The following is a 26,826-nucleotide window of genomic DNA, read 5'->3' as shown; positions in this document are numbered from 1 at the left end:
TTTGATTACAGCCAAATTAACGAGTCACGTGACTATTCAGCAAGGCGGGAGGGGCGGTCAAACATGGCCGACGAGTTGGGGGAAGTAAACACAGCTGTAGAGGATGGCGAAGCAAAACAAGAGCAAGAGGTCGCCAAACTTTTAAACACGGAGATTGACGACAATGCCTGCGACAGCAACGCTCTCGGCCGGGCTGAGAGGTCGTTGTCTGAAAGCAGCTGGTCGGCTCCTCTTTTGTCGCTGGCTCGCAAGGCCACGGAAACGCTCAGCAGCGGAGTGAGCTACGCTTCTGTCCCGAGGAACTCCGCGCACGGCTCCGCTGAGAGTCCCGCAGCAGAAAAAGAGCCCGAAAGCGAGTTAAACAGCACGGGAAAGAAGCTTCCAGGTATGCAGAATAGAATACGGAAACTCCCGGCCTAATTTCCTCTTGGAGTTTTACTTGGCTGTCACCTGTTAAGACACATGACTTCCAGCTAGAAAATCTAGATTTTATGGCTCTGGAATCATGGGAGCTGCCTCTCACTTTTATTACTTTCGCCGAAGTCTGACTGGTGTATTCTCTACGGAAAGCTGTTTTCAGCATTTATTCGATATCTATCATACGGTCCAGCCAACTAGACCAGTACGCTCTTCGTCCTCACTTTATAGACAATTCGGCGTAATAGTAGAACTGTGTGTGCAAGTTTTTTTTTTTTTTTTTTTTTTTTTTTTTTTTTTTTTTTACACCATTGTATGACATTTCTGTCGACCACTAGGTCAACTGTATCATGCTAGTCGGTACAGTATATGTTACCAGTGAGGCAAAATGATGCACTGGTTGAAATCTGTGCGCTACTAGTAACCTACTACTAGTGAAATTATAAAATTCAACTAGTTAACATTCAGCCCTTAACTAGTGGTTGTAGTGGTGCGTGGATATCAACTAGTGCTTTGCCTCGCTAGTAACATGTAGTTGTCCTACTAGTATGCCAGAGTTGTCCCACGAGTAGTGGAAAAAACATTACTGGCAAGACACAGTCTTTCTACAACAAGTGCGCTGAGTTGTCTTACTAGTGAGGACAAGGAGCGTACTAGTACATGGACCTTTGGCAGGATATCAAGGAAATCAAATAAATGCTCAAAAGTCTTTTCATGAAAAGTGCCACTAGTAGTATGGCTTTGAATAGTAGTCTGACTGGTGTGTTTACAATAAGTGAGGCAAAATGATGCACTGGTTGAAATCTGCACTACTAGTAACCTACTACTAGTGAAATTATAAAATTCAACTAGTTAACATTCAGCCCTTAACTAGTGGTTGTAGTGGTGCATGGATATCAACTGGTGCTTTGCCTTGCTAGTAACGTAGTTGTCCTACTAGTATGCCAGAGTTGTCCCACGAGTAGTGGAAAAAACATTACTGGTAAGACACAGTCTTTCTACAACAAGTGCGCTGAGTTGTCTTACTAGTGAGGACAAGGAGCGTACTAGTACGTGGACCTTTGGTAGGATATCAAGGAAATCAAATAAATGCTCAAAAGTCTTTTCAAGAAAAGTGGCACTGGTAGTATGGCTTTGAATAGAAGTCTGGCTGGTGTGTTTACATTGCCTCTGCTTTCTGTTAAAAAATCAGTGTTGCGACCCAAAGACCCCATGGCAATAGAAAGATCCAATCTACTCAGCATGCTGAAGCTAAGCATCAAGGTTTTAATGCAGTCCTCACTGAGTTTGGGCAGGACGCTGGACTCTGAGTACCCGCCCTTGCAGCAGTTCTTCTTAGTCCTGGAGCACTGCCTGAAACATGGACTGAAAGGTGACTTGTTAAATATAAACTACAATGGATTGCAATCTGTGTGTGTACAATATCAGTTCAAAGTCACAAAATCTTGTTTTTAACCACACTTTTCAGCCAAGAAGTCTTTCATTGGTCAGAACAAATCCATTTGGGGACCACTGGAGCTGACTGAGCGGTTGTGTCCAGATTCTGTCAACATAGCGACAAGTGCCAGAGACCTGCCTGGCATCAAGTATGCTTTGGTCAACTATTTCCCAGTAAAACTGTTATAAAAAGTAGCACCAGAATTTTATCAAAATGATCATTTGATATGCCACAAAACTGTGAGGAGTTTACATGGGTTTTTTTCCCCGTTTCTTTCTTTCTTCCACATTCCCAAAACATCCTTAGAGTCATTAATTAACCTAACAAGCATGTTTTTGGAATGTGCGTGTGCATGGTTGTTGCTTTTATCTGCCCTGCGATTGATTGGCGACATTCCACGGTGTACCCTGCTTCTCGCCCAAAGTCAACTGAAATAGACTCCAGTGACCCACAACCCAAATGAGGACAGGTGGCATTGGAAATGAATAGATGGATGGATAAAATTGGTCCGTTATCTCTTTTTAGGACTGGTTTGGGGAGAGGGAGGGCATGGCTGCATTTAGCGCTCATGCAAAAGAAAATGGCTGACTATATGAAAGCCTTGCTGGACCGCAAAGATCTCCTAAGGTTAGTAACATAGTTTATTGCTTTGGTAGTTATGTTTAACATGTCGCCATCTTCCAATGTAATCATAATTAATGACATCCATGTTTGTGTCTTCCTAGTGAGTTTTACGACCCCGGGGCCCTGATGATGGAGGAGGAAGGGGCAGTGATGGGGGGACTCCTCGTGGGCCTCAATGTAATTGATGCAAACCTCTGTATTAAAGGCGAGAATCTGGATTGTCAGGTGAGCGTCCCCACCTCATCTCTGATTATTAATTAAATCAGGACACACAGTGGTATTTTTCTGTGTTATTTAGGTGGGAGTCATTGACTTCTCCATCTATCTGAAAGACTCTACCAGTACAGAGACCCCGAAACAGTGAGTACCTGCTCACAGATTAATAACAGTTGAACCTTGGAAGTGAAACACAATCCTTTAGATCGGTGATTCCCAAACACTGTACAGCGGCACATTATTGTGTCATCGGTGGGCCAATGGCGATGGGCTACTGTGTTGGGCCAAAACGTACCTTACAGACGCTGGCCCGACCGGCCTAGTTCAAATTTCATAAATAAATACGATGAAATCAACACATTCTTGCACCCCAAAAATTAAATTGATCAAGCCATTTTATTGTATTGCGCACATTTTCTGTCCATCCATTTTCCGTACCACTTCTCCTCACTAAGGTCGCGGGTGTGCTGAAGCCTATCTCAGCTGACTCTGGGTGAACGGCGGGGTACACTCAGAACTGGTCGTCAGCCAATCACAGGCCACATATAAACAACCAACCATTCACATTCACACCTACGGGCAATTTAGAGAGCTTCAATTAACCTACCATGCATGTATTTGGGATGTGGGAGGAAATCGGAGTACCCAGAGAAAACTCACACAGGCATGGGGAGAACATACAAACTCCACACAGGCGAGGCTGGATTTAAACCTGGGTCCTCAGACCTGTGAGACAGATGTGCTAACCAGTCACCCACCATGCAGACACTAAATATAAAATAATCATTGAAACTTATCGTAGGATATTAGAGGTGTCAGAAATAGTCGATTAATCGGCAACAAATCGGTTATCAAATTAAACAACTCTTTTGATAATCAATTAATCATTTAGAGCCATTAACTTAAAATTGTCCAATTCCTCTGATTTCAGCCTCTGAACTGTAAATTTATTCCAATTTCTGTTGTCTGCCATGAAAGCAGACTGATTATGTTTGTTTTTAGTCAAAATAACACATTTCCAAACATCTGGTGTTACTTTTGAAAGTCAGTTGAATCTATTGAATCTAATCGTTATTTACAGCCGTAGTATGAATAACCCGTAATTGACATGTAGTTGAACATAAAGCAGCCTGAGAAGCACATCAAACTAGTAGCCCTTTGCATTAATCATTACCCAAGACGTAGCTCTCAGTTTCAAAAAGGTGACGTCAGATTGCTTAATTGTTCTTTATTTGGAATTGTTTAATGAACAATAACCAGTTAATGAATACATTGGCCATGACACTGAAATATCAATTTCCATCATTCAGTTAAACGGTATATATACAAATAAAAGTTTAAGCCGATTAAGTATCAAAATAATGACATTACCCTGTGTAGCGGCATTTTGACAGTCACGTGATCACTGTGATGTTACCTGCGCGTAAACACGGCGGCAGTCGTAATTTTTCCATTGGTGTTTCCGGGTGTGATTCTTAATACAAAATGCCTTATTGCATCGCCAAGTACTGCCATAATTTGGACAAGGATAAAACTAACCATGTCAGGTTTCACCTTCTTCAAAAAACATCTACGGCGACAGTGGCTGGCGAAATGCAAGCGGCCGGAGCCTCCAAAAGATAAGCAATCCCGCGTGTGCAGTGCGCACTTCAAAATGTAAACAAACCCAATGTGTTTTAACTCTTGTACCATCCAGCCATTCTCGGTACCGCTTATCCTGTTCAGGGTCGCGGTGTGCTGGAGCCTATCCCAGCTGACTTTGGGCGAAAGGCAGACTACACCCTGAACTGGTCGCCAGTCAGTTGCAGGGCACATATAGACACAGACAACCACTTGCACTCACATTCACACCGTCACTGAATGGGAACTGAACCCACGCTGCCTGCACCGAAGTTAGACGAATGCACCACTACACCATCAGTGACTACCCTTGTACTGTTTCTGTTTCATTCATGTCTTTTCAGTGATACCAAGATGACCGCCATCTTGGATCAAAAGCATTACATAGAGGAGTTGAATCGTCACCTGAGTGGCACCGTCACAGATCTTCAGGCAAAGATGGACTCTCTGGAGAAAACCAACAGCAAACTTGTAGAAGAGGTCAGAAGTTGTTGTCAACAGAAGGAATTGTTGTTTCAATGTTGAGCGTAAATGTGCTGTACGGAGCATTTACCTATACCGATATCAGATGTTTGGAGGTTACAAATGACACGTAATGTACTAGTTTGCGCCTCGACTTTAGAATGCACCTGCGTCGTCACGGCACAGGAAGGCACGTTCAGTTACTACTTTAATTACTGTTTTTTACAGTAATTAAAGTAGTAACAGCGCGTTCTGACTTAAAACGGATGTACATTATATAGAAATATGGCCAATACACCTACAGGACACGAAACCTTATAACTAATAGCTCTTCTGAGAAAACTGTTTGAGGTCATGGTGTTGAGCACTGACTCACCATCTCATCCCAAAGATGTTTGTTGGGGTTGAAGCCAGGTTTCTATGAAAGTTCTTTCACACCAAACTCATCCAAGCATGCATTTACAGACCTAGCTTGGTACTCTGGGGCACAGGTCATACTGGAACAGAGTAGGCCCTTTCCCAAAACCAATTAGGATGCATTGGGCACAAGAAAGTCTAGCCCAGCCATTGATTAAATTTTTCTTTATCTCGATGCCGTTTCATCTTTTGTACCTTACCATAGTAGACTTACGTTGAAAGATAGCATTTAAATGTAAGATATTATTATTATTGTTGTTTTTGTTGTCATCATCATCATCTATGGAGTGTGCTGCAGAACAGACAATCCATGCTGACTGCTGTATGCGAAATGGTGATATTGCAAACATTATTGATCATCTCTTTCTCATTTAGCTGACGGCAGCGACGGACAGAATCAACTCTCTGCGAGAAGAACAGGAACAGCTGAAACAGGACAACGAGCTGATCTTGCTGTCCAGTCAGAAAAAGGAAGAGGTCCGAATGCAAATGGTTCAATTGTCCCCTGATGACACGGCTCCAAATGGGACAAATAGTCTAGCAAACTGTGTGGTGCGTTTGCTTTTTTCAGGCTGCACTTCAGGATAGCCAGGCAGAACTGGAGACGTACAGGCAAACCCGGCAGGGCCTGGATGAGATGTATAATGTTGTGTGGAAGCAGTGCAAGGAAGAAAAACGCATTCACCAGGTCAGGTATCGATAGTCAGTAGCTCTGAATTATTCAGCTAGGTGTATATAGTCATGTAAAGCCCCTTAACCCAAATAAAGGTGAAATAAGTACTGAATTTTCAGCCTTCAGTGACATAGAATATGTGCATGCATAGGCGTGTTACGATAACTTCTATATCATCTTATTCTTCAATAAATAAAATGGACACGATAGTTTTTCCAGACTTGATAAATTGTCATTGTTGTGGTTTGCTGGCGCGCAAATCACACAATGAGCTGACAGTTGGCTGTGTCATTAGCTCCTAGTGGGCTCATAGAACCCTGGCAGACTAGTACACTCTTACCGGTGTTGGCGCCGTCCATTACTCCACAGCATTGCTCTGTGTGTAGCGCATAGATTCACACAACAGACACACTTAAGGGAAAGTTAACTGTTTGCTGTGTTCTCTAGCCCGCGAGCTAACGAGTTAGCGAGTTGAGGAGCTAAAAAGCTCGCTCCACGCCCGCAATGTCGTTTAAAACATCTGCGCTTCGCTCCCAAGTTATTATGTGTGTTAGTCCCCAATTAACACAAACACGGTAACCTTAACTGTTTATTAAGCATAACCTCAGTGGCATACGTTATTCTGGCAGTAGTTGAACTACAGCGAACGTCAACATATATTTGATTGATTTGAAGGGCTCATCTTCAGTGAATCAACCACACAGTATCTGGGTTTACATGGAGACTTTTGTCATTCCAAGTGACGATCTCTGGTCAACTGTTTACATGATGTGATCTATTCTGATCGGGTGTGTACATGTGCACTACATTTATTCTGAAAAGTCTTGTGACATGCGTCGTGAACGTCAAGTCATTTATCAAGATGGAGGTCTGTCTATTCAGCACAGTAGTTGGGATTGTTTTTATACGTTTATTTAAAAAAAAAAAACGCTGGGTAAAAACAACTTATAAGTAGTTAAAAGCAAGATCTCCGTTGCATACGAGGTCCATTGGTAGCCGCCGTATTAATGCGTAGCGTAAGCGATGACGTCACCAAGTATTTACATCAAGACGAAGCATGCGCAGACAGAGCTTTCCCTGGCTCTCTTCCGAATGATGGCATACGTGGCGAAAATTTACTTCCGATCGGTTTGGCAAAAGGAATATTCCACCCCTTTGAAACCAAATGAATTTCCAGTCGGATTTGGCCTGTTTATTCCGATTGAAGTATTTTTATGGAGCTTTTTTATTCGGTTTGGGCTTCTAAACCGATTATTATCCGAATAGAAAGCTCCACGTAAACCAGGCTAGTCTTGCAGCTCTTTGTTCTTTATTTCAGACCCGACGGGATCCATATCACAGAGTAAAGAAAAACAATTTAATAGAGAAACAAGAAAGGAAATTATAAAAATATTGATAAAATTAATAATAACAATAATTATTTAAAAGCAATAAAATAAATTATTATTTCAGAGGCATTAAAAAACAACAATATTATCGTTTATCGTGATAGTTTTTGGGAAAATATATCTTTAAAAAATTATAGTGACAGGCCTATGCTTGCACCTTAATACCATATTAACATTCAGTCAGTTTTCAAATTTTGTGACTACAGCGTGACGATAGTCACTTGACAACATCTGTTCGATTATTTTCTTTTCGGTTTTGTGTACAGAATAATAATAAATCAATGTTTTGCTCCATATTTGGACTGGAAGTGACATTTTAATTGTATTATAAATTAATACATTTATATCCCATGGCACCTATCATACTTAGAAACATTGCTCTACTTGATCTTTTTTTTCTTAAACATGCTATAGAAATAAACATAACTAGAAATATAATATGCTCTTAGTGAGAATAAGTAAAAATGTCCATGTGAAAATGACAATAGTCACAGGTCGCATCTTTCATTAAGTGTGATTTGTGAGAACGATAGCGCTGAGTTGCATTATAAAAACAAGGTTACCCTATTTGTCGATGCAAAATGGATCTCCCCTCCACGTTCCGTCCGAAAGGTGATTGTATCGTGTGGAGTCTGAAATGTCACCTGTTGGCAATGTTTAGGAGTTGGAGCGAGAGCTGGAGCTTCAGTTAGGGATGAAGCAGGAAATGGAGATGGCCATGAAGCTGCTGGAGAGGGACTCACATGAGAAAGAGGACTCACTGGCAACCTTGCGACTCCAGCTGGACCAAGTCAAAGCTCTGAACGTTCAAATGTTCCACAAAGCACAGGTACGTGGTAGCGATTACACTTAAAATGAGACCCAAGACACATTTGAACCAGTCTTGGGGCTCTGCAGGACTTTGAACGAGAAGCGGCCAAAAAACAGGCAGAGGCTGAACAGCTTGAGCAGAAGATGGATGAGATGGCAAAAGCCATGACTGAACTACAGCAGAGGTATGTTTTTGTGCATTGATTCACTGATGACGACGATTGATGCCAATGAGTTAATGTGTTTTTTTAGGCTACAGAATTCAGAACAGGATCGTAAGAAGAGCGACCAGTCCGATAAAGACTTGAGAGTTGAGCTGGAGGGAAAAGTGAACGCTCTTGAAAAACAACTGACTGACCTGGACTCACTAAGGTAAACACACTGAACAGAAACAGAAATGAATACAAAGCATATTGTCATTGTAAAGTGCAGAATAGATACAATAAATTTGGGGTGCAACTCCAAGTTTGCCCGAACTCCAAGAATAGAAATATAAAATAGCATAAAACTATATTAAAGGTCCCATGCCATCAACCACCAGCAACCAAAGAATTGGAGTTCTTATGATTTGACTAAAATTTAGAAGGCACATTATCATATTTATTTAATTTTGTATTAATTTTAATGATGTAACTTTTTACATTTTCATTGACCTCTGAAACGTAAACCAATAGTTTGTAGACTTAACACCAATCTGATCGGTATCGGACGATAATTAGCATTTTATGCTGATCGGCTTTAATGTCATAAACTCCACAAAAGACATTTACTCCGCATCGCCATCGTGTACAGTATTTGAATCCAAAGGCTAGTTTATTTTTAGCCTTGTTGCATGTCTTTTGACATAGTTCTGTAAATATCTGACCGCCAATAAAGTTACTTAAAAAAAAACACTGACCCGTTCAGTCGGCGGTGTGGGAGAGACAACAAGTCTGAGACAGACGTCTTGTAATGCCTGTATACAAATTTGGTCTTTTGCAAGACTACTGCAATAAAATCTTGTATAATCTTGTATTCCGATACACCCATTACCTTGGCGACGACAACAGCAGTGGATTGCGTTGTATGTATTGTAAGAGCAAAATGGGGGAATATGTGTGCTGGTGGTCACCGGTGCACAGGAGATGATTTTCATTCAAGGATTGCTTGAGGTATGGTCACCGTACCTTTAATACGTTATGGCTCGCAAGCAGGCAACAAAAGGTTATGTAGCCTAGCAAGCTAGTCCTAGCACGAACGGTTGTACGTAAACATGCTGGCGTTCTGTTGAATCATGCTCTAAAGTTTAGGTGTGTGTGGAGTAATTTACAGTTGCGCTCATAAGTTTACATACCCTGGCAGAATTTATGATTTCTTGGCCATTTTCCAGAGAATATGAATGACAACACAAAAACCTCTCTTTCATTCATGGTTAGATCTTGGATGAAGCCATTTATTATCAAACAACTGTTTACTCTTTTTAAATCATAATGACAACAGAAACAACACAAATGACCCTGATCAAAAGTTTACATACCCTTGAGATTTTGGACTGTTAACATGCACACAAGTTGACACAAATGGGTTTGAATGGCTACTAAAGGTAACCATCCACACCTGTAATCTGTCTGCTTGTAATCAGTGTGTATAAAGGTTCAGTGAGTTTCTGGATTCCCGACAGAGCCTTGCACTGACATCTTTGGATTCTGAGTCATGGGGAAAGCAAAAGAATTGTCAAAAGATCTCCAGGAAAAGGTAATTGAACTGTATAAAACAGGAAAGGGACATAAGAAGATATCTAAGGAACTGAGAATGCCAATCAGCAGTGGTCAAACTCTAATTAAGAAGCTGAAAATTAGAGATTCTGTTGAAACCAAACCACGATCAGGTCGACCAGCAAAAATTTCTGTCTCCATGGCCAGGAAAATTGTTCGAGATCCAAAGAAAAACCCACAGATGACTTCGGCTGAAATACAGGACTCAATGAAAAAAGGTGGTGTGCATGTTTCAAGATGCACAATAAGGAGGCACTTGAAGAAAAATGGGCTGCATGGTCGAGTCGCCAGAAGAAAGCCATTACTACGCCAATGCCACAAGAAAAATCACTCTTACAATATGCCAAACAGCACAGAGACAAGCCGCCAAACCTCTGGAACAAAATCATTTGGAGTGCTGAGACCAAAATTAAACTTTTTGCCCACAACCATAAATGTTACATTTGGAGAGCAGTCAACAAGGCCGATGATGAAAGGTACACCATTCCTACTACGAAAGATGTAGGTGGATCACTGATGTTTTGGGGATGTGTGAGCTACAAAGGCACGGGAAACTTGGTAAGAATTGAATGCAGTATGTTATCAAAAGAATACTACAGGAAAATTTGCACTCAGCCGGAAAGCTGCACACGAGACGTACTTGGCTATGCCAACATGATAAGGATCCAAAACACAAAGCCAAGTCGAAGTGTCATTGGCTACAGCAGAATAAAGTGAAGGTTCTGGAGTGGCCATCTCAGTCTCCTGACCTCAATATCATTGAGACACCCTGGGGAGATCTCACGACATACAAGACAGCCCAAGAATTTATAGGAATTGGAGGCCTTTTGCCAAAAAGAATGGGCAGCTTTACCATCAGAGAAAATAAAGAGATACCACAAAACACTCCAAGCTGTCATTGATGTTAAAGGGGGCAATACACGGTATTAAAAAGTGGGGTATGTCAACTTATGATGAGGGTCATTTGTGTAGTTCCTGTGGTCATTATGATTTAAAAAGCGTAAACACAGTTGTTTGATAATAAATGACTTCACCCAAGCATTAACCATGAGTGAAAGAAAAGTTTTTGTGCTATCATCCTATGAAAAACGGCCAACAAATCATAAATTATACCAGGTTATGTAAATGTATGAGCTATAATTACAAAAAAGTAATTTAATTACAGTAAGTTAGCACCCATTATTTCTGTCATGTTGTGATGTTGGTTTGACCTGACGAGAATATTTTGGAAGATACTCAATATATAGTACAAAAGTACAGTGGGTACAGACAGTATTCAGACCCCTTTACATTTTTCACTTTGTTATATTGCAGACATTTGCTAAAATCATTTAAGTTCATTTCTTCCCTTATTAATCTACACACAGCACTCCATATTAACAGAAAAAAAACAGAATTGTTAAAAACAAAAAAAAACCTGAAATAACACACAGCCATAAGTATTTACTATTTATTTATTTATATACCCTTTGCTCCGTATTTAGTAGAAGCACCCTTTTGAGCTAATACATCCATGAGTCTTTTTGGGAATGATGCAGTTTTTCACACCTGGATTTGGGGATTCTCTTCCATTCCCTGTTGCAGATCTTCTCCAGTTCTGTCAGGTTGGATGGTGAACAGCCATTTTCAGGTCTCTCCATAGATGCTCAATTGGGTTTAAGTCAGGGTTCTGGCTGGACCATTCAAGAACAGTCACAGAGTTGTTCTGAAGCCACTCCTTCATTGTTTTAGCTGTGTGATTTGGGTCATTGTCTTGTTGGAAGGTGACCCTTCGGCCCAGTCTGAGGTCCTGAGCCCTCTGGAGAAGGGTTTCCTCCAGGATATCCCTGTACTTGGCCACATTCATCTTTCCTTCGATTGCAACCAGTCGTCCTGTCACTTTCTCCCATCTCCCGACTGCATCTCTGGAGCTCAGCCACAGTGATCTTTGGGTTCTTCTTTACCTCTCTCACCAAGGCTATTGCTCAGTTTGGGCGGATGGCCAGCTCTAGGAAGGGTTCTGGTCGTCCCAAACCTCTTTCATTTAAGGATTATGGAGGCCACTGCTCTTAGGAACCTTAAGTGCAGCAGAATTTTTTTTTTTTATAACCTTGGCCAGATCTGTGCCTTACCACAATTCTGTCTCTTGAGCTCTTTAGGCAGTTCCTTTGACCTCATGATTCTCATTTGCTCTGATATGCACTGTGAGCTGTAAGGTCTTTTGTAGACAGGTTTGTGGGTTTCCTAATCAGAATCAGAATCAGAATCAGAATCATCTTTATTTGCCAAGTATGTCCAAAACACACAAGGAATTTGTCTCCGGTAGTTGGAGCCGCTCTAGTACAACAAACAGTCAATTTACAGAACACTTTGGGGACATAAAGACATTGACAAAAAACAATTGTGCAAAAAGATGCAGAGTCCTCTAGCACTTAGAGCAGTTCGAACGACTAATATTGCAATAGTCCGGTGCAATGACCATTGTGCAAAGGGCGCTGAGACTTCAAGGAGTGTATGCGGTTTAAAGTGACAAGTAGTGCGATCATCTGGGACAATGTCGGTTGTGCAAATGTTACAGATACTCCTCAATCAGTGTGCAAATGGAGCAGATGCTACTCTGGCATGAGTGGCCAGTATATGCAAATAGTGCAGCATGGCGAGACAACTACAGTGAGTGCACAAGTAATAAATAATTGGCCCCACAGAAATGTGACAACGAACTCAAGTCAAAAAATTGCCAGCTTGTTGTAATGGAATTATAGGTTAGGTGTTTAAGAAGTTGATCGCAAGAGGGAAGAAGCTGTTGGAATGTCTACTAGTTCTAGTTAGCGTTGATCGGTAGCGCCTACCTGAGGGAAGGAGCTGGAAGAGCTGGTGACCGGGGTGCAGACGGTCCGAGAGGATTTTGCACGCCCTTGTCTTAGTTCTGGCAGCGTGCAAGTCCTCAATGGTGGGTAGGGGGTTAGTCCAATCAGTCTAATCAAACACAACTGGACTCCAATGAAGGTGTAGATCATCAAGGATGATCAGAATAAATGGACAGCACCTGAGTTAAATATACGAGTGTCACAGCAAAGGGTATGAATACTTATGGCTGTGTGATATTTCAGTTTTTCTTTTTTTAATCTGCAAAAATGTCAACAATTCAGTTTTTTTCTGTCAATATGAGGTGCTGTGTGCACATTAATGGTGAAAAAATGAAAACTTATTTTAGCAAATGGCTGCAATATAACAGAGTGAAAACTTTAAGGGGGTCTGAATACTTTCCGTACCTATCTTAGTTTTAAGATGGACAATTTGTTCATTAACAATACATTTTACTTAGATTTATCGTCTTTTCTGTGGTCAGGCTGGGCTTGGAGAAGGAGCTTCTCATTGAGAGGGAACAGCGACAAGGCCTTCAAAAAGCCCTCCAGAGGGAGCAAGACAATAGTGTTGAGCTTCGCACGCAACTGCAACAACTCCAAGGCCTCCACGCTGTCAGTAATTCAGGAGTTTTATCTATCAAGGCATTTGATTTAAATGATGGTGCGCAGGGATTACATTTGATTGCAAGAAAAATTAATGGTCAGAATATCCAGTAGAAAATAGCAATGTCAGAGACTACAGCCCTTAGAACACTGAGCGACGTGTCTGAATGCGACTGAGCTGTCGCGCAGTTTGCAGAGTTCAGCTAATAGTTTGCATGATTAGCCGGCCGTCGGCCACTGGGTTTGCTGTGATTTAATATTTGAATCACAGCTGAATGGCATTGCAACTTTGCAGATGTCGCCTTGTTTCCTGCTCGATTCCCATGTTCCTCCACGTAACTGACAGCTTGCAGTTTAAACTGTGCTTCGTAAGCGTGTCTCTTCGTATGTGCCATTTTCAGGGGTCCTTAGCCAAACCGATGTTGTTTTGCACAATGCACATACCGGCGCTTTATACTTACTGGGGGCGTGCCTTTAGCGTCCTCGTTCACGCGCACCCTTCCCCCATTACGGCCGCAAGCTATCCTCAGCCACGTCCACTTTTCCTCTGTATAAGCAGCGTGTTGGCAGGTAATGCTCCCAGTCAGTGAAGCAGAGCACTCATCACACAATAACAGTTATAGATTTTGTAACTCAGTGCACATTATAAGGCCCCCCGTCCATTTTGGAGAAAATTTAAGACTTTTAAGTGCGCCTTATGGTCATGAAAATACAGTAGTCAACTTTAAAGAGCAAATAGCAGGCAAATTAGTGTGTGTGTAGAGCAAAATACTGTCAGCCTTACAGGGACGGAAAACCAGAAACAAATGAATGCTATGTCACTTGAGAAAATGAAACTACAATTTAAAAGTACATTAATATAATAAATCTTAAAATAACCTTTATTAGTCCCACAATGGGAAAATTTGCATGATTGCAGTAGCAATAGTGGACACAGGAAATACAAAGCAAATGAATCTGCCATATGCAATAAATACATTAAAATAAATATTGAAGCCATAATTTATTAATTATAGAGTAATGATTATGTTGTGAAACTGAACAGTATCCCAAATTATTTTTATCCTACATACTTCAGGCGGCACGGTGGACGACTGGTTAGCACATCTGCCTCACAGTTCTGGGGACCGGGGTCAATTTTTTTTACGCTATCCTAATTTGAGATATAGGAAAAAAAATAGCCATAACGAACACAATAGAAATTTGTCACAACAAACGAGAAACTACCTTTCAATATGCCAATCGGTGACCCTTTTGGATGTATGCAATTGTATGTATTTAAAATAAAATTTGCAGATGAATAGCCTGCTTGTTTTGTGATTTTGCAGGAGCTACAGGAGCTGAAGCAGGAGAAGCAGCAGCTGCAGCAGATGTGTGAGCAGCAGGAGCAGGCTTTGCAGGAGATGGGCCTGCATCTCAGCCAGTCAGTGCTCATTCAACTTTTGTAATTGTTGCCAGTGACATGAATTGTCATGTTATTCCATCACTTTTCCCCAAGGTCTAAACTCAAGATGGAGGACTTTAAGGAGGTTAACAAAGCCTTGAAGGTAAAATGTGAAATCCAGGTATACTTGATTATAATTTTTAAATGCTGTTCGTTCCTTGCAGGGCCACGCCTGGTTAAAAGATGACGAGGCTATACAATGCAAGCAATGCCAGAAAGAGTTTTCTATCTCGCGAAGAAAAGTGAGTTGTTTTTTTTATGCATTCAGATTGAAGCGAAGTATACCAATGTTGTTCTCACGGCTTTTTCTTTGTTTTAGCACCATTGCAGGAACTGTGGGGATATTTACTGCAGCACTTGCTCCAGTAACGAGCTCGCCTTACCTTCGTATCCTCGTCCCGTGCGGGTTTGTGATGTGTGTCACTCCTTGTTGCTGCAGAGGAGTTTGTCCAAAGCTTCCTGACAGAACACTGACCTGCCACCATTTGGATCTCACACTGCACAGACTCTGTTTAGCCACATTTGTTTATGAATGTCAATTTGGTTTTACATCTGAACTTGTTACCTGAAATTCAGGAACATTAATGCATTGCATACCACATGCAGTACTGTTCAAGATAATTCATTTTGCTGTAGTAGGGAAAATCATTGTGGTTTTCAAGCAAGACTGAGTGAAGCCTTTTCATGTCAGCTTTTCTATTATGTAGAAATTATGGCTTCCACCAAGATTGTCCCATGAAATGTTTGATTTCATTTTGTTTTTCACATCATAATGCACTAACACTGCAGTAGCTAAGTTTACAGGAGTCCTCTGTTTAATGAATAGATTTTGCAATGTTTTCATGACAGTCCAACTAGTTTATTCACTTTGCTCACAGAAAATATAAACAGCATTAGAGGCAGAAGACAGGAGGTCACGACAACTGATTTCAGATTAAGTTGCTCCCGATGGTTCCCGTCAAGAAAGTGCCTTTTAACTGGTCACATCTTAACATGCTGCAAATGTCAATGTGGAATTTTGATTTACCTTGACCACGGTAAATTAAACAAAGCGTTGTTATAAAAATTTTAACAAGGTTGAAAACAGATTTGTTCATGCACTCTGACATACAAAATGTTTTAAACAAGCAACACGATTTCAGTTTGGGTATGTGGAGAACAAACAAACAATTCTGGTATTGGAAATGGAGCACCCTTGTCCTGTGAACTGACAAACAGAGGAGTGGGTGACAACTGTGACAGCAAATCTCTATTCCATCTCAGGACCATACACTAAAAAAATTACAAAGCCGACCATTCAACACGTTCAAAACCCCATCTTGACCATTACCATGTTTACGGGTGAGAGATTTCCGGTCATTGGAGCAAAATGCTGAGTTAAAACAAATCCTAACAAGAAACCTAACAAAACGGTACAACAATGGTAAAAAAAAAAAAAAGGAAAAAAAGATTACATTCCCCACCCCCCACCAAGTCCATTCATGGAGCTTCTGCTACTGCCTCCACCACCACCATAGTAACTGCTTCCCATTCCACTCTGGTTACCTAACAAGAAAGAGGAAAATACACAATATAGGACCCCACAGTTCCAAGGTGATCAACACTAATGAAGTTATTTGGAATTCAGGCCAAATGCCATGGCACTCACTATAATCACTGTAGCCACCCATGTTTCCTTGGCTGCTGTATCCACCAGAATAGCCTGAGCTCAGCTGGCCACTACTGTAAGACGACTGGCTCCCTGCGAGCAAAAACATGAGCGAACATTTATATTCAGTTGTGTTTTTAACAAACCACTCAAGTTAGAAGACTATGAGCCATACTCACCCCCCATCATCTGGCTACTGTAGGCGCCATTACTGCCACCTGCTGTTGAGTTTAAGAACAGCTCGACATAGCGGTGCTCTGATGGCCAGCGAAAAAGACAAAGGAACGTTTCCATGTGTTATTGTTATTAGTGTCACTTCTGTCAAACTCACGCATGTTGGCTTTGTCTTTGGACATGGCGGCCACTGCGTCCTCATGTGTTGCAAACTCAACATCGGCCTCGCCGGTCACCCTGCCGTCGGGGCCAACCTCAATGTGAACTCGCACTGGATTCAGTGGGGAGAAGAACTGCCAGATGCAAAGGAAATGTGTTTTTAAAAAAAGTACATTCTCAAAAGAGAAGGGGACAGAGGCACTTTGAGTGATCTAATGAAGACTCGCAAAGTCAACTCAGTCTTACAATGTAGATGTCTGATTCAGTGGCTCTGTAAGGTAGGCCCCTCATATGGACACAATGGCCTGTTGTGCTCTGGAAGGATGAGCCGCTGTCGTTGTACCGGCCATCCGAAACGCCTGAATATGTAATCGACAACCCATTTTAGGAAGAATTATTTCCAATTGGATTACCACTAGGGTGCCTTGTTGGAATGAATTGAGAGAATGCTGCAACAATACATCACCAAATCTGATTTCAGCTCTTCGTCCACCCGACACACCACCTCCGTAGCCTCCGCGGCGCATTCGATCGTAGGAGCCCGCCCGGTTCATTATGTTGTAGCCACGCCCACCAGAAGGCCGGTCGTAAGGGCCCGGTCTCTGCATGCCCATGGGCTTCCGCTGGGGCTCATAATGGGTTCTCACCTCGGCACGGCTACTCTTGAAGATCTCAATGTACCTATGTACATAGAAATGCCATGGTGAGGGAATGAGGAAAGGTTTGTTTGGGGTTTGTTAATGTAGAAACTGTCTTGGTGTAGCCTGTCACAGTAATATAGTATTTTGTTTAGTCCATGTTAATAGAACAAGTTTAACTGCAAACAAAAGTTTGCCAAATTGAAAATGGCCTTTCACTTTTATGGTTACCTGGATTTATTTAGAGATCTCAAAATCACATGCCCTGAAAGCCATTGTCTTCTTATTAGCAGGGTCAAGTGCTCCAGCTTTCTGAAGCTCATTAAGCATTACCTGTGAAGGTGGGCTCCGTGTCCTCGTGCACAGTTGGCCTCTGATGCACCACCAGGGATTATCCTTACCAATATAAACCTGTACTGACATACCATTTGTTGCCATAATTTGTGAATGTGCTCAATTTTATTTTACACATCATATGTTTCCATGGAACAATGAATGTGTTGCATTGTAGGATCTGGCATACAGGTTAGTGTGATTGTAGCAAAAATGACAGTGTCAGTGAGTTCATGTTGAGGGTGCACACCATAAGAAAAGCAATGTTTCCAGCCAACCAACCAACCATCCCCACCTGTGCCCTATTCTTTCCTTGTGTTTCTTTAGAGCCTTTTCAGCTATATCCTGTGAAGCAAACTGCACGAAGGCCTCCCCCGTACTCCTCCCCTGGATGTCCACCGGCAATGTTATCCCATTTGGCACGATTTCCAACCCTTCAACCCAAGGACAGATAACCCCAGCGGGGAACATATTAAATCACATGCCCAATCACAGAAAGAAATGTCTCTAAGAGAGAGAGAGAGAAAACTTATGGAACACTATACATCATCACACATACCAGTCGAGTTGTTAACCGGCCACGGAAAAAAAAAAAAAAAGCGTTGGATTTTGGGGGATCAAAAAAATAATAAATGAGAGTAGAGAAATCGGTAGAGGTATGGAGAAGGGCACCGACGATCTGGTGGGTGACATCAATTCAAATTACTCTTGACCCATTCCGTGCTACTTCAACATTTACCCATTCAATCAAAGACTTTTTAAAGCCAAACTGGAAGAAAATGGGATGGGGTCACTGTGCAAAGACCGTGACTAAAGGTATGAATTTAAAGTCAATGAGATTTAGTCTAAGAAAGTGAGAAAAGCGGTTATTCTCTGCGATCCATGACTATTATTAAAAACAAGATTAGACATGGGGGGCTAAGGAAGGAAAAAAAATAATCACAGGGGTCATCAACATGGTACACATGGGCATCCATATTTATGGAAATTAAGTGTAGCATGTGTTCCCTACCTTTTAAAATCATTGTTGATAATGAGAAATCATTAACAAGACCAGTGTATTCACAAAGAGTATCATTAATTAATAACAACATAGTTAAAGGTAATTTGAGAAAATTTCCTATTTCAGAAGTGTGCAAACTGGCGGCCCTTCGCTTTAAATCAGTACCAAAAAGGTTGGTAACCCCTGGATTATCACATTGGGGATGTGCCGGTACACTCCGATTAATAAGGTTAAAATGATTTGATTCTCTTCAGACAACAGATAATGGAACGGTTTTGCTGTAAAATTGTAGGTCGTGTGGATTTCTGATCCTACACACCATGGTTGACTGATTTTGTATAGTAGCTGCACCTCTGTAGCTTGATAAATTAATGATGATTATTTATGGTCAGTGTGTAGAGCGGGACAGACACCAACTTTGGTCGACTTTTGCTCTTCATACTTGTCTTTTGCTTTACTGAAATAAAATGAGTACAGCTGCAACCAGTGATAATTTTCATCATCAATTAATCTTGTCTATTTTCTTGATTAGTTTGTCAAATAATTGTTGAAAACAGTTTTTCTAAAACCTCAAGGTGATGTCCTCAAATGTCTTGTTTTGACCACAAACTAAACAAACTAAAATATTCACATTTAAGATGTAATCTGACAGTTTAGTGATTTAAAAAAATAATAAAAAACTCAAACCAAAATCAATCAAAAGAGTTGACAATTTAGTACTCAATTGTAAATAGACTATTCAGTTAATTGCTGCAGCTCTAAAACTGAAAAACTAATAAATAATATAATATCACCGTTAGTTGTTAATGGTGGTAAACAAAATGGTAGGCAATGTAAGGGGGATACGTGCAATAAGAAAAAAAGTGGTACCGGCACATCTCTCGTTTGTATGGCACATTCATGGTCTTGACCAAAAAGCAAAGCTGTAAATTATTCCTAGCTTCTTTCAGGGATCATTAATCATTGTTATTGGTTTAAAAAAAATAAAAAGTTGATTCTCATTATCGGAATAATCAACAAGATTGATATAATTATGACCGAGTCAGAGGGGTTTGTAATTATAAAACATTCATTTCTCAGAGTCTATAAGAACGGAAACAATAAAGGAAGACTGGGTGGTAGATCAAAATTAAAGTCACAAATGAAGAAAACTTCTTACCTGAGAAAAACTGGACGATCTCCTCTTTGCTGCAACCAAAGGGGAGGCCTCGTAATCGCACAAGCCCGTCTCCTGCTGTCTCTGGACAATTTGGACCAGTGTGCTTCATGACCCAATCCATCTCCACATTGTTTGATTTAAACACTGTTTAACACAGGACAATTAGAACAAACACAATCATATTGTAATTTGTGCAAAAAATGCCAAGACAGTGTTTCCCTACTATATACGGGTCATGTTTCGCAACCCCTCGATATCACATTTTGTTTTGGACTGCACCTGCCAGAACAGCAATTTAAATTTTTTTTTTGGTAATTATTACTAATAGTGCACAGTATTGAAAATAGGGCTGCACGATATTGGAAATGACATTGCAATATTCTTTAACCCTGCAAAATATATCGCAATGTTAAAACTTACAGGATAACCACCACGTTTCTCTTTTTCCCTTGATGGAAAAACTATGCCAAGTAGAGCACCAAAGTCATTTGTATGAAGTCTATCTGTACTAGGCTTTACACGATCATGATTTCTGGGGCCGATCAGAGTTTAAAAAAACGTTAACTGATCACAAGATGGAGAATGTGTCTATTTAAATGACTGTTCGTTTACAGTATATACTGGTGTACTTAATTGCAAAAACATATTTACAATAAATAATGTATCTTTGTTCCTCTATTTATGCCAGTGAGGCCTAGTGACAGACAGAACAAACTGTCTTCTATTAGATGTCATGAAGTAAATACAGTAATTAATGCATCAGTTTTTTGTGCCATTTTTGTTTGTTGGTGTGCCGTGAGATATTTCAATTGTAAAATATGTTCATTGGCACCATAGAGTTTGGAAATCACTGCTCTAGTCAAATCGTGTATTCTAATCAGTCAGGTCAAACCAACATTACATGACAGAAATAATGGGTGCTAACTTACTGTAATTAAATACTTCACCCACACAGAAACTTTAGAGCATGATTCGACAGAGCGACGGCATGTTTAGGGACAACCGTTCATGCTACCACTCACTTGCTAGGCTACATAACGTTTTGTTGCCTGCTTGCGAGCCGCATCATATTAAAAGTATGTGACCATACCTCAATCAAGACTTAAACGAACGTCCTCTCCTCAGCACCAGTGACCACCAACACACATTTCCCCCCCCCATTTAGCCCTTATAATAATAGTCGGTGCGATCCACTCTTCTTGTCATCACCACGGTAACTAGTGTATCCGGTCGCATTTGAGTTGACAAAATAAAGCCCAATGATCGTAAAAAACGTGATACCGTGGTATCAGAATACAACATTTTATTGCAGTAGTCTGATCTTGAAAGAACAAATTTGTCTTGTAGTCTGGCATTACGTGTTGTCTGTTCCACACCACCGACTTTTTTTTTTTTTTTTTTTAAATAACCTTTATTGGCCGTCAGATATTTCCAATACTACGTCAGACACGTGACAAGGCTAAAAATAAACTAGCTTTTGGATACAAATATACTGTGCACGATGGCGACGCAGAGTAAATGTCTTTTGCGGAGCCGATCAATGACATAATTGATCGGATCGGTGAATTATGACATTAAAGTCGATCAGCATAAAACGCTAAATATCAGCCGATACCGATCAGCCCGATAAAATTGGTGTAAAGTCTAATTTAAACACACTGTAGTATTGATCAACAGTCCGGCCAGACACAAAGTTAATCATTTATTTTCATGCCCAGTTATACTATAGTCATTCAGACATTCCTAAAGGGAGGATAAGCGGGATGGAAAAATGGACGGATGGATGAATGCTATTTTTCACATGTTTTAACACCATTTATTAGTAATTCGATATTTGAGTCCATTTGTTTAAGCAAAACACATTGCATACACCTCAAGTTTGTCCCTTCAATGCCGTGGCTCTGCCCCCTTCACCAAACGTAATCTTTTGCGACGTGCATTTGTTTGTCACTTTCTGAAGAGAGCGACAGTAAATGCAGGAGTGCAATTGTTTCCCCATCTGCTCATTAATAGTTATCATACAAAACAAAAAATACTATAGAACACTCTGGGCTGCTCCGTGTATGTTGTTTGATGGGTTATAATTTACCTAACATCACCACTAAACTTAATAGCATGTTCAACCAGGTCCCTCTGCTGGGGACCTGGTTGGACATGGTTAATTTCACAGTTGATAGACTGCATACAAAAAACAACAACATCGCGCAGGACCATGCAATGTGACTATTATCAGCACATACATTGGGATGACAATGATCAAACGAAACATTGTGCGGGCCAGTACGACTTTCATAAATAAATCCGTGGTTGCCAACTCCATTTGGTGTTTTTGTCACAATTTTTCTTGTCTAGAATTGTGTTTCTCATAGATGCAAAACGTTTCTCAAGAGCCACAAGAAACCAAGGAAGCATTTCACACGCATTTTAGTTTCAATGTTCCCATTGGCCGTTATGACTACGGAATGAATCAACTACAGTAGTTACAACTTAACAAGGACTTCAAAGAAGGAGCGCAAAACAGCCAGCAGCGGATGAGTACAATTACTGTTAGTGTGAAGGTTGATTTTCAGCATGTTAAACAATCATTTGTGAGGAGGGATAGAACGGTTCTTGAAAACTGTCAAAACAGTTCGGGTCGACTGTTTCGGTTCGGTTCGGTCCGTATGAGTTTCATTCGTTTCATAACATGCACAATTTTTTTCCCCCTCATTTACCAACGAGATGAGTGTGTACACTCCAGAGCAGTAGCAAGTTAGCCAAGATGGCAGCGCGGACACGTCATCTGCATCATGCCCTCCAGCAATGCAGCAGCCAATCGGGGCGTGTCACCAGATATCTTAAATTGGAGAGAACAGCTACAGACCCGGATAAGTACAGACCTACAGTGCTGTGATAAAGTATTGGCCCCCTTATCAAATTCTTAAAAAATTCTTTTGAATAGTTTCCCCACTTTAAGATCCAACATTTGTAAATATCAGACAAATATCACCCAAGTGAACTTAAAATCCTGTTTTTAATGGGTGATTTCATTTATTAAGGGGGGAAAAAACAATTCAGTTACCTGGCCCTGTATGGGACCCCCAGTCCCCTTTAAGTCATGAATTAATTGTGGCTAATCACAATTTTTGGTTTATTTTCAATGATCACACACGAGCCTGATTACCTCCAGACCTGTTCAATTAAGAAATCACTTAAACAGAATCTGTCCCGACAAAATCAAGTTGGACTACAAAAGCTGCAACAAAATGACACGATCCAAAGAAATTCCAGAACAGTTGAGAAATAAAAAGTGTCATTATCATTCTGCAAAGGGTTAGGAAAGCCATTTCTAAAGCTTCAGGATTCCAGTGAACCATAGGGAGAACCATTATCCTCACATGGAGAGAACATTAAACAGTGGTGACAAGGAGTGGCCAGCCAACAGAGATTACCCCAAGTGAACAGCAATGACTCATCCAGGAGGCCACAAAGGAATTTAGGACAACTTCTAAAGAACTGCAGGCCTCAATTGCCTCAGATAAGGTCAGTGTTCATGACTGGGGAAAAATGGCATCAATGGCAGAGTTCCAAGGAGACTACTGCTGACCAAAAAATCAAAAGGCTCGTTTCACTTTCGTGAAGGGGAAGAAAGAAAAAAAACAACAATGATTCCAAAGACTTTTGGGAGGATGCGGTATGGACCGACGAGATGAAGGTTGAATTTTTCAGAACATGTTTGTCTCGTTTAATCTGTCATAAATGTAGCACAGCGTTTAATCTGGGGTTGCTTTCTTCTTTCAGGACCTGGGCAACTTGCTGTAAATAATTGAACCATGAATTCTGCTCTTTAACAGAATATTACGAAGGAGAATGTTCAGCCATCAGTTTGTGACCTCAAGCTGAAGCACACTTGGGGTCTGCACCAGGATAACGATCTAAACCACACAAGCAAGGTAACTTCTGAATGGCTTTAAAAAAAATTATTTTAAAAAAAATTATAATTTAGATTTTGGAGTGGCAGAGTCAAAATCCAGACTTGAATCAGATTTCAATGCAGTGGCATGACTTTAAAAAAGCCGTTCAGGCTCGAAAACCCTCAATTTTTGCAGAATTCTAACAATTCTGCAAAGCCAAAATATCTCTGTTCAACGGAGATGTGAAATACTCATTGCCAGTTATAGAAAACGGGAGATTTTAGTTGCTGCTGAGGATGGCCCAACCAGTTATTAGGTTTAGGGGGCCATTACTTTTTCACTCCGGGCCAAGTAACTGAATAGTTTTTTTCCCTTAATAAATGAAACCACCATTTAAAAACAGCATTTTAAGTTCACTTGGGTTATGTTTGTCTGATATTTACATTTGTTTGATGATTTTAAAGTGGGGACGCCATGCAAAAATGTAAGAATTTGAGAAGGGGGCCAATACTTTTTCACAGCACTGTAGATAGACGTGCAAAGATATATTTCTGATTAATAAAATTAAAATAACAATACAAAATGTACAAGACAATTTTACTATCAATATATACCGAACGGAAAACCGTCCCAACAAAATCGAAATAACAACCAAACCTTGGATTTTGTGAACCGTTCCACCCCTATTTGTGAGTACCCAACAGGGTTTAGAGTACATGGCATGTGCAAATGAAAAACTATCAAACAGGTGGGCTACACAAGTGGCAGTGCTAACTTGTCCACTAAATTTTAAAAAATAATTGCTGGTCTTGGCAAGTCAAATTTACGCCCCTGTTGAATGGGTTGGACATGGATGTATGGGGTTGGCCCACTGCAAGCAGGACACATTTATTCCATTAACTTTATTTGAGTCTGTTGCAGTGATAACACATCTGTGTGTATTATGTCACTAGAAGACAGCATATACAGCATTGTTTTTTGGAAGTCGTAGTAGCAAAAAGAAGCCAAGGTACAGGAGAGTGACAGTCTGCAGTTTCCTGCTGAGAGTGAGCTCGCAGTTTGCCTAGTGGATCTCTTAAAGCACAATAATGACTATTATATCTGTATGAAAACTATATGAAACTCAAATGCCAGGTTTTTAATCTAAAACAAAAAAGACCAAGATACATAATTTCAAAACGTTTTCCAGCATTGTGACCTATAACGTATAAATAAATAAAAAACTAATTTTTGAGAGAAAGTTAAAAAATAACTAAATTAGCCAATTTTATTTTTAGGTGTTACTTTGTGTAAAACGCTTGAGAACCACTGCTGCACAGCATTTACAATACATTTTATGCTTATACATGTTTTTTTTTTCCAAATATGTTTATGAGTTTAAAAAGGTTTCTTAAAAAGTTTAATGTATTTAAAGCGTGTGAAAGGGGCAAAAACATTACAAAAAAATGTTAATTAGTCTCCGTATAATCGCACTTATGGGTCTAGAACGCATCCCCACAATAAACAGGCGTTCACTGTAGTTACGCTCACCCTCCACATATCTGTGCCCCATTGTTTCTCTGTCCTTCTTCAAGGCTTGCTTGAGGTCGTCTTCTGCTTCCAGCTCGACAAACGCCTCTCCGCTGGGACGACCCTCTCTTGTGGAGGTGAAGTGGATGCCGCCGCCGCCCCCATTGCCAAGGATTTTACAATCTAAAATTAAAAATATAACATTGTCAACATTCATTTACATGCAATCAAACTTTTATTTGAATTTGTTCTTAAATTGAAAAAAAAAAAAAAGTAATACCAACCTGAGAAAAATCTCTGTACTTCATCGACAGAACAGGACCAAGGGAGACCCCTGATTCGTATAACATACCCCTCATCAGCCATATCTGGTCACAAGCCTTTAAAGAAAAGAGCTTTAATTATTTCGGGTATGAAGATTCAAAATTAATATCCACGTCTTGAATGGATCACTCTTTATAGAGTTTCGTCAGATGATGCGGCGCCACAAAGGTACACGCAGTCTTTCATTCAGTTCAAATTATGCACGTACGTGGTTCGCGCCATCTTGGAAGTATTTGACTACAACTATTCAATCGTGCTGAAATGTAACAATCGACTTCTGGGTCTTTAAGTACAACGCTATCACATAACAGTAGCACGTATAAAACCACAATTGTCGTTATTTCGCTTCACAGAGGGACTGGTGCAACTTCACAAAAAGGGGATACTTTTACTACATTCATTTTAAGGGCCTCGTCCTACAATGTTAAGTGTGATAAATTAGAATCATTTGTTATACGGAGTGAAGCGATAACATGAACAGTTAATGATAATGGACCAGTTTATTCAATTTACGGTCGTGCACACTACCGCACCCTGGTTGAAGAACAAAAGCGGCCCTCGCAGCCTGCGCCACATTAGGCTAACTCACTAGCTTCCAGGCTTGCATTGCTAACTAAATGAATAAATGCGTTTGAATAACCTACTGGTAGCTATAATCGTATCGCAGAAGCTACAACGTTACACTGGAGGACGTGTAACCAAACAGCAAGCGCATGCCTTACCTTTTAAAATCAAAGCGCGAACACGCCGTAGACAAAGATGCGCGACGGCCTGCGTGATGTAGCTGAAAAAGGCTGGGTTGGGTTGCCAGGCGTCTGGCCTAACCCCTTTCAAGAAGTACAAGAGCACGCATCCGGTTGAGACTCGGTCGAACGCTCTAACGCGGCAATAAATAGCATTAAACGTCATTAATAACCATATACTTATACATTTTCTGGGTTCAACAGCAAGAAAACCCCAAATAATACTCGTCGGACCAAACGTAGTCGAAATCTTAAAAGTAGTTTTTTAATCAATCTGGCAACCGGAAAGGTGCCTCAAAAGGGAGAGAGGGGTGGATGACGTCGTCGTTCTAGGATCCAGGCTGAGCCAAAACTGTTGTCATTTCTCTTGAGTTTGGTCATGGGGCATTCTACTATATTTTCATTTATGGATTTAAAAAAAAGACTTGTTCAGATACTGTTTAATATTAGTACTTGAATTTGGCATTCCTGCTTGTGTTGCTTTCATTGTGGATATAATGGGAATAATGAATTTCCAATTAATAGTAGGTC

General features: G+C 40.6%; 2 protein-coding genes across 2 annotated transcripts; one reads left to right on the top strand and one right to left on the bottom strand.

Moving 5' to 3' along the window:
- Positions 1-50: 50 nt before the first annotated feature.
- Positions 51-15,787, top strand: rufy1 (RUN and FYVE domain containing 1). The gene is made up of 17 exons (XM_061685109.1): positions 51-385; positions 1,610-1,789; positions 1,886-2,003; positions 2,381-2,482; positions 2,581-2,704; positions 2,778-2,839; positions 4,660-4,795; positions 5,570-5,671; positions 5,766-5,882; positions 7,917-8,084; positions 8,153-8,250; positions 8,318-8,437; positions 13,148-13,277; positions 14,597-14,691; positions 14,767-14,815; positions 14,877-14,954; positions 15,032-15,787. The coding sequence occupies exons 1-17, from the start codon at positions 64-66 to the stop codon at positions 15,173-15,175; spliced, it is 2,145 nt and encodes a 714-aa protein (XP_061541093.1). The 5' UTR covers positions 51-63; the 3' UTR covers positions 15,176-15,787.
- On the bottom strand, positions 15,550-26,583 carry LOC133407342 (heterogeneous nuclear ribonucleoprotein H-like). Its single transcript, XM_061685111.1, has 11 exons — positions 26,275-26,583; positions 25,513-25,608; positions 25,250-25,411; positions 19,827-19,970; positions 17,960-18,098; positions 17,160-17,374; positions 16,940-17,052; positions 16,692-16,827; positions 16,540-16,617; positions 16,361-16,453; positions 15,550-16,257 (listed from the first exon to the last, which is right to left on the bottom strand). Exons 2-11 carry the CDS (start codon positions 25,592-25,594, stop codon positions 16,163-16,165), a joined length of 1,257 nt encoding a protein of 418 aa, XP_061541095.1. The 5' UTR covers positions 25,595-25,608; positions 26,275-26,583; the 3' UTR covers positions 15,550-16,162.
- Between the last annotated feature and the right edge of the window lie 243 nt (positions 26,584-26,826).

This window comes from Phycodurus eques, chromosome 9, assembly GCF_024500275.1.
Source record: "Phycodurus eques isolate BA_2022a chromosome 9, UOR_Pequ_1.1, whole genome shotgun sequence".
Classification (NCBI taxonomy): Eukaryota; Metazoa; Chordata; class Actinopteri; order Syngnathiformes; family Syngnathidae; genus Phycodurus; species Phycodurus eques.
Note: the sequence above shows the minus strand (reverse complement) of the source record. Positions and strands in the feature narration are given on the sequence as shown.

Bases quoted from the DNA above. Each gene is read 5' to 3' on its own strand.
- rufy1 (XM_061685109.1), top strand. From the start codon at position 64: ATGGCCGACGAGTTGGGGGAAGTAAACACAGCTGTAGAGGATGGCGAA. The intron at 1,790-1,885 runs GTGACTTGTTAA...CACACTTTTCAG, and splicing joins CCTGAAACATGGACTGAAAG to CCAAGAAGTCTTTCATTGGT. The intron at 8,438-13,147 runs GTAAACACACTG...TTCTGTGGTCAG, and splicing joins ACTGACCTGGACTCACTAAG to GCTGGGCTTGGAGAAGGAGC.
- LOC133407342 (XM_061685111.1), bottom strand. From the start codon at position 25,594: ATGGCTGATGAGGGGTATGTTATACGAATCAGGGGTCTCCCTTGGTCC. The intron at 25,412-25,512 runs GTTGGTATTACT...TTTTAATTTTAG, and splicing joins AGTACAGAGATTTTTCTCAG to ATTGTAAAATCCTTGGCAAT. The intron at 17,375-17,959 runs GTGGGGATGGTT...CTATGTACATAG, and splicing joins AAGGAAAGAATAGGGCACAG to GTACATTGAGATCTTCAAGA.